The 7,844-nt window shown below is 51.5% G+C and overlaps 2 protein-coding genes across 2 annotated transcripts in view; both read left to right on the forward strand.

The window, feature by feature from the left end:
* On the forward strand, positions 1-1,827 carry MAA_01397 (uncharacterized protein; the record flags this gene model as incomplete). Its single annotated transcript, XM_007819395.2, has 6 exons — positions 1-82; positions 151-714; positions 763-977; positions 1,028-1,217; positions 1,280-1,368; positions 1,672-1,827. 6 exons carry the CDS (start codon positions 1-3, stop codon positions 1,825-1,827), a joined length of 1,296 nt encoding a protein of 431 aa, XP_007817586.2.
* Positions 1,828-6,951: 5,124 nt separating this feature from the next.
* Positions 6,952-7,844, forward strand: part of MAA_01398 (Ribonuclease H domain protein) — a gene marked incomplete at both ends in the record, with an annotated part of 1,554 nt that continues 661 nt past the window's right edge. Inside the window, 2 exons of the mRNA XM_007819396.1 lie at positions 6,952-7,001; positions 7,153-7,765. Of these exons, the coding sequence (XP_007817587.1) occupies positions 6,952-7,001; positions 7,153-7,765 (663 nt within the window). The remainder of the gene's footprint in view (positions 7,002-7,152; positions 7,766-7,844) is intronic.

A 7,844-nucleotide genomic window follows, 5' to 3' on the forward strand; every position in this document is an offset into this window, starting at 1 on the left:
ATGACCGAAGAACTTGATGCAGCTCAAGTTGGATCTTATCAGAAGAGACCCCGAGAAGAAGAACTCGAAAACATGAGCTGGTGTACAACAAACCTTCGGGTCGAAAGTCTCTCTTAAAAGAATACGAAGATGAATCGGATGCCTATACAGATGTCGAATATTACCCTGTTGAGCGTGCGCGGACTCGGCGCTGCTGGGTTTGCGATGACGTCGATGAGCGGACTGATCCGAGCTTTCACGTGCTCTGTTGGGAAGATATCGACCTCTGGATTCTTCGCGACCCTGAAGATGGCAACGGGACAGACAAACCGGCTGTGCAACTACTGCTACGGTGGCATAAAGGACACAACAAGAAAATTGTCCCCACGTGGTACTTATTCGTTGAAGAGAAACACCCCGGGCTTTGCCCGACATCGCATATTCTTGCCAAAGCACTAGCTGAGAAAGTCATTGCCAATCAAGGTTATCAGACTAGTGAAGGTCCTTTCTTCAATACCAAGCTGAGTCGGAGAGCAGTCAAGATTCAGTTGAAGAAGGAATGGAGACATAAACCAGTATTCCGGCAGACCATCAACTCGCTAGGGGAGAAGCCAGATGAACCACTGACTGCTGCGGTGTTTGACAGCCATTCTAATCGGCTAGGGATTGCATTGGGGCTGTCCGAAAAATTATCACAATATTGTTACCGCCGTGGGTACGCCGAGACAGTTGATTGTAAGTTCAACATCATTTGTATGCCAAGTGTAGCTAACCATCGTCAAGCGAACTACCGCCAGTCAGTCAGAGATCAGGGAATGAGGCACAAGCCGAATAGTACTGTTTACCAAAATTATTATCACAATGCACGGATGAACGCCGTTGTCCAAGACGCATTCCTCAGCAGAGGCACGAATTCCCCAATGCTGGCACTCCTCAACCATATGGTCCTCAGCAGGGATGAAAACGCCCCTAAGATTGTACCTGAAGATATGATGCAGGTATCTGGCTCAAATAGAGCTATTCAACAGCTAGAAAGTGAGTTCAACAGTTTCAGGCAGAATTGACAGACAAGTACGGTCGTCCAAGCCGAGCGTCAGCAGCAGAGATGGCAAAATACAACGGCAAGCAGCAGGAACTCAGAACAGCGCGCCAGAAGCATCGGGGAAAGGTGCTTAAGGTGATCCGGAGAGGCTACTTCGAGAAGAAACACGACGAGGAGTTGCAGAACCAGCTACGAGGTATCTATAGGAGCGGTCAACTGACTGTATCGCTAGTGTGGCGACTAACAAACGCAAGAAAGATCTGCCTCCTTCTGCGATGCTGTCAACATCATACTTCCAGTGTTTTCGCTTCCTGCTTGGCACCAGGTCGTACGCTATGCGAATGCAGGTAAGGCCTCAAAGCTTGACCTCCATCCAACAAGCATGATTATAAGACGAGCGAGAAACAGTTATTCTTACCTAAAGGCGTGGATAATGGCATGGCATCTACCGTGGAAGATCCAAGCGATGACAGCTGCCGTGGCCCGGGGAAAAAAGGGAGGGGAGGGGAGTTATGTCTGGTTTCGAAGTTGTCTGTAGAAGCACCGACGTGGATACCACATTGAGGGGCCAAGATAGAGGCGGACGGAGACCACTTCCACGACGGATCACATAGTGGAGGATGCAGAACTAACATGCTCTACTTGGTTAGGGAGCACATGCTGGGGCATTAGATGTAATGAAAGCTGGCGTCCCCGTTGCGGCAAGTAAGAGTAAGAGTGATGCTGCTGTTGCTGTTGCTGTTGTGGCGGCGGCGGCGGATTCCGCGCCTGTTGAGAATAGACCGTGGTCTCGGATTTTGTCGTGAAGTCTAGCGGCGGGGCGCCTAAATGCAATAGGTCCGCTACTTGAGTAGGATCAATGGTCCAACAAATGCAGCTCGCTACAGAAGGGTCCTCGTTCGAGAAGTTGAGCGCCGGTGGATGGAAAATCTGCCTACCGTGGTGAACGATTGTCTGTTGTATGGCTGAGATAACAGTCAACTAGTTCGGTCAATACAGGCCAGCAGTACAATACGCTCTAGAAAGAAACGGTGTTGTTGCGTGCGGGACTGTGCATTGGTGTCCTGACGCCTGTTTCTCGGCCTGTCCCGCAAGCTATCTGACTTTGGCGGAACAGGCACTTGAAGAGACTGATCGGCTGGTCCCCAAGGGTAGCTTGCATGGGGCAAGCAAGCTATGGTGCGCGAAGACTGGGTACAATGCAACAGCACACGGAGTTGGGCACAGAGCTTATGCCGGCTTATTCGAAGCGTCTGGATCAGTCGAGGGCCGGACATGAATCTAGGCCAGGAGTGTGTTGTTTGTGCTAGCACACACCTGCGGTTGATTGTGGATCTGAAGTCTGAAGTTCAAGACATGCAGAGCACCGGCGGGTACAGGGCTCAGGTAGGGCATCAATCGTCCATCTGTGGGGATCGATTTGAGTGGAGAAATGAGATCTGAGAGGTACAGAGAGCGAGATTCAGGGGTACTGGCATGGGCCCGGTAGGCTGGACTGGAACATTGGAGACTTTTTGAGTGTGTTCTGTAGTCTACACATTTTTCCATTTCCCTGTTGGAGTGTCGACAACTGGAAACGATAGCAAAGGGAGCTAGTGGCTATGTGGCTGGCGGGTCTTTGCTGCCCTCTGGAACTTCCTGGTGTGCACGGCTTCGCAGGCCGAGACATTGTAGCTGACCCGGCCTATTACACCCGCAGGTTAATTTTTCCCTACTATTCCTGGTGTTTGACGTAGTTTCACAAGCTGTTAGCAGCATCATGCTACTTGTACTGGTAGCAACCCCCCTTTGGCCCAAACTCTGGATGCTGGCGCATACTTGGTTGGCGCCCCAGCCTTCACGCAGTGCCGTCCATGCAGGTCGGCGCGTCCCTAATATCACCCAACATATTGGATTGTCTGATAAAGACCTGTCTCTTTTTGCGATGTAAACAATACTCGCTTGCATCTGTGCTACATTTGGGTTATCGCTGTTGATGATGATGAGGATGATGATGATGATGATGATGATGTATTTTCCGTCCAGCGACTTTAGTCGGTCAGGTCTCCTATCGGAGCACAGGACGTGCTGAGCTAAACTATGTACAAATCGAAACCACAGATAAGCTTCACCCAGCGCTTCTTGCAAGACCGCGCAGGTTGAGCCGCCAGGCTCACTCTCAGGAGGCGGCTTACCTACCCCGGCAGAGGAGATAGGTTGTCCCCAGCACACAGTACAAGTGTCTATGGCTAGTCTCTCTGAGTATCAGTTCTTCCACAGTTTATCCAGCATTGTATCAGCTCCCCCAAGGCTGCAACCTAACATGAACAAGCATGGTCTGCCGTGGCCCAGGTTAGCGCTCTCGTTCGAGGCCCTCATCCCGTCAGCGGGAGTGTTGGGCAGTGGCCGTAGCCATGATGGTCAACCCTTGGTTTTGTCCGGTCAGAATTCTCTCGTCCCCTCTGCCAAAGCTTTCAAAGCTTTATATCCATCCTCGCTTGCTCCAAGGAAAAGAACCGGCCGAGGGGCGGCGGCAGGGAAAAACCCTTCGAAGGAGCCGGGGCGGCGGCAGGGAAAAACTCTTCGAAGGAATCAGAGGCTGTCGAGCAGCTTGCCTTCAGGGAGAAAAAACCCCGCGACCAGCCACCGTTGTTTAGAAGAGCTGGCCTTCCAATACCCATAGCTCCTTGGTTCCGAAAGAGACTATGAGGTGAGTGGACGTGATTGTCGGGACCGGCTTCGCTGTTCGCTCGGTAAAATGTCAACTCTGTGGTAGCGAGAGCAAAAAGAGGCCTTTGATCTTGGGCTCGCATGGCTCCCATGCAGTGCAACCATGAGTTCCGCGGAAATTCATCCCGATTTGTCCGAATGATATGGCATCCGTTACAGCTCAAAACGTTTGATGGCTAGAATAGTATTAGATCGACAAACATAGCCTTTCTGAGCCAAAACATGCAGCTACACCGGTTGGAGGATAATAGTGTAGTTGACAAGGCATCTCGGGTGTTTTGTGCTGATGGATTCACGTTAATAGAGCACATGTCGCAGGAGGCTACTAGGGAATTATTTTATCACCAAATGCTTCTTCTACCGTAGCAAAGATTCAGGCATACGCGTTGGCCGGAAAGCTTTGGCACCTCTAGCCAAGATTATACACCCGCGAGTCTTTTGCCGATAGGCGGGAAAGAAAAGTGGGAAACCAAAATGTTCGTGCGTGTCTCAACGTACCACCTAGTTTGTGGCCCCACTTGTAATCTCCCAACCGCTGGCAGGGTCGGATTGTGGGAAATCAGGCCACTTGGTATGCCGTAGCGTGCCCAATTAGCGCAAATGCAGTGGCCAACAGACGGAGGCTGGCTGCGCTGGTGCGATATTGTGGCCTAACCCCTATTCATTCAACTGCCATACAGGTAGTCCAAAATGGCCATCCAAGAACCTGTGAAAAGATGCGCAAAGGCAGAGACTTGATATATATGGACAGCAGGACAGGACTGGCATTAGACAAATAAATAACGAAACGCAACTGCAATCCTAATGGATGAGGTTAGTACAGTATATGATTGACGGTTGGTAATTGTTACTGACCTTTAACTTAGGACGTCTTTTGTTCGATGATGCGATATATTTCGCTACTAGAAACGCGAAATCGGTCCCTACTTGCGCAGCGAGAAATCCTGCAAAAGTATATTGCCATCCTAGAGGGTTTATATCCACAGCTCATGTGTGAGCTACAGCCAAGAATGGCCACAATCTGCGACGGGCTGGAGAAGACAGATCAGAAGAGTAGGCATGGTGTCGACAAGGACGGCATAGAATAGGCATCGTGAGTAGGATCAATTCAGTTATTGGTAGACGGGGCGAGTCAAGGCAAGAAATCTAACGATACAATGGAGAAAGTTCGTAAATATTATTGCTCAGTGCCTAGACGCGTGACTAATGTGAAGGGGGTGCTCCGCATTGCAGGGGGCAACGCCTAGACCACGAACAACTCTTTGGCTCCAATCTTTACCCTGACCAGGATTCTGCATTAGAACCTGGGGTGGCGGAGGGAAATTTCTCCTTTTGAAAGTTTCAGGGGATGTATCGTATCTGGGACACATTGACTTCCTTGCTAAACACTGGTAGCCCGTTGCTGAGTCGAGGCCTCGCCCATTTCAGCCGCGTCTTGAGTCCTTCACTGAGGCTTGGAAAGGTTTGATTGTGCTGAATAACCTTATTACCACTTCTCAAATCGGTAATAGAATCGTTGCTTCACTCAAAAGAGTTTCGGAGCCGGCCATAGTTACAGGCTCAAGGTGCCTAGTGGCTGATCGTTCTTGGGTAAGCTTGGACGAATGGGAGGGTCGTGGTCACCAATCAGACAGAATCTGTTGGTGTTATCACTATTGCTATAGTGTATAAGGATTGTATTTGCTGCATATAAAACGCATCTCGGCTACGGTCAGCATGTCACCGAACATCCAGCTTGCCCGCTGGTGCCCGCAACAATCAATTGATCAACTTGGTGCGCCTTTAAGGCTAAGCATTGACGGTTTACAGTCTAGGGTAGACTTGGAATTTGCGGACACAATGCATTGTTGTGCATGTCATTTCGGCTTTCCTAAAGGCCTCTTCCTCCAATTGCCAGCCTTTGTCCAGCGATGTATGGAATGCTTGCAGAAGTCTACGTCCCAGGCTGGAAGTTGTGGCTACGCCCGAAAGCCTCGCTTGCAAGCTGAACGCGTATCGCCGTCAAGGCGAGATTTGTATGGAAAATGCGCTTACCAGGGGCGCAAAGTTGTCGCGAGAATTTGTTGGAATGATGTATAACCAACCATGTAGTCAAGCAGCGGGTTCAGTGAAAGGTGGTCTGCAGCAATTTCAGCGACTCCGGGCGAAGCTCGCCTGGTAGAGTCATGGATCAGATTTGGATATACTTGACTTGTCATCCAGACATGAGACATGCCCACCGGCTCCGCGACGAAAGTCGAGCAAGTGCAGACGGTGCAGTGGGCATGGCGGCATGGACAGGTTCACATCTTGGAGCCAGCTGTTGGCGCTGATGAGTCTTTCGGAGGACCATCTCCCCATCGACCCTTGGCGTGACATGAGGTGCCGCGGAGTTCAAGTACCCAGGTTCTTTGCGGTACAATGCGCGTCAGAGCGACTGGAGCCGGTCGCGATTGCGTCGTGGGCGCGTTGCGCCTTTGGTTGCCCTCGGGCTCAGGGAGCCGGATGGTGAGTAGAGGAGTCCATCGTCAGCACATCGTCAGCTTGAAAGAAGTCCGTGGGTGAGAGGTCCTGAGAAAATACGAATACAGCAGCTGAATCTTTGGCGTCCGGGCTGCTTGTCAGGAACAGGGGTTGTACCTGTGCCAGCGGCGGCATACAAAAACGCCACCAGGGTTGCGCTACCAACCGAGCCGTTCCACTACGCAACAAAGCCGGCACAGCGATAGGAGGTGAGCATCTTCCTTTGTTACACGAAGTTGGCACTGTCGAATCATCGGATCAGAGCTTTGGTGATAGCGAAGCGCCGTGGCTCCTCACGTCACGGGGCCATTAGACGACCGGGAAGCAGGGTGTCAGATTGGTACTGCGCCAGGGTTGCGGTAGAAACTGAAACTGTATCCGACGTTGCTGCCAACGTGCTGCCTTCTCACACTTCGATGCCAAACCGCCTCGCATCTGGCTGCACTTTTTGACTTCATTCCTCCTTAACATTCACTAATTTTTACTCTGTAGACCACTGAGAGCCGCTCCAGATAGCACGCTGACAAGCAGAGAAATTCCAGCGACCACTTGAAAGAATATCAAGTATCCCTTCATCCAAGATCCAACCTGCTGTGCGGACGGCATCAAGTACAACACAGAGTTGGGCAGCCTCGCCTTCGTCACCTTGTGGCTGCCGTCATGTCTTTCTTTATTTCAAAATCTTATTGTCGACGCACTGGACGAATGCCAAGTAGAGCATGGATGCCGAAAGAGGTTTCTTTCTGAAATTATTAAGCTTCAAGCAAAGGTTAGCGCGAACATCTTCGCGACGTCAAGACCCATACTGGAAATCGAACGGGAATTCGAAGGAAAGACGCAATTAGAGATAAGTGCTAGAGATAAGGACGTACAAGCATACCTGGCTGGTCATATGGACCGATTACCTTCGTTCGTGTCAGAACACCTTTCGGAACTATCCGCATCTACACCGATGGCAGCCGCATCGACGGACATGTCGGAGAAGCGGCCATATCGCCGGCACTCCAAATCGACGGTGTCTGCGCGAAGCGGACCGAGTGCATGGGCACATCCGACATCTCTACAGTGTACTCAGCCGAGCTCAGAGGCTTAGCGCTGGCCTTGAAAATGGCGCTTGACGTGAGCCTGGCGACACACTGCGCCGGAAAGTGCACAATCTCTACCGACAACCAGGCAGCCATCCAGGCGATGCGGAACCTGAAGCACCCATCGGGACAATACATCCTCGCGGAGGCCATCCAAGCGCTCGACGAGCTGCGAGGCCACGGCTGGGACATGCAATTCCGATGGATTCCAGCACACGTCGGGGTGCCCGGGAACGAGGCCGCCGACAAAGCGGCCAAGGAAGCCGCCGGCCACAATGCAAATTCACGACAGACCGCCGAACCGCCGCCGGAACCAGAGCACCTGCGAGCGCTGATGGCGCCAGCCAAATCCGCCATTCGCAAGACCATGAAAGCCGAGTGGAAGGCATCCTGGGAGACGGCCAAGCACGGAAAGGAACTCTTCCGCCTTGGGGTCAAGCCAGGCAAGGTGTCGCGTTTTGAGACGTGTATTAGCTATAGTCATTTTGAGATGTTGCGATGCCCGTTGCAATTCTTGTATATTCATG

The sequence above is a fragment of the Metarhizium robertsii genome, assembly GCF_000187425.2.
Source record: "Metarhizium robertsii ARSEF 23 chromosome Unknown MAA_Scf_13, whole genome shotgun sequence".
Lineage (NCBI taxonomy): Eukaryota > Fungi > Ascomycota > Sordariomycetes > Hypocreales > Clavicipitaceae > Metarhizium > Metarhizium robertsii.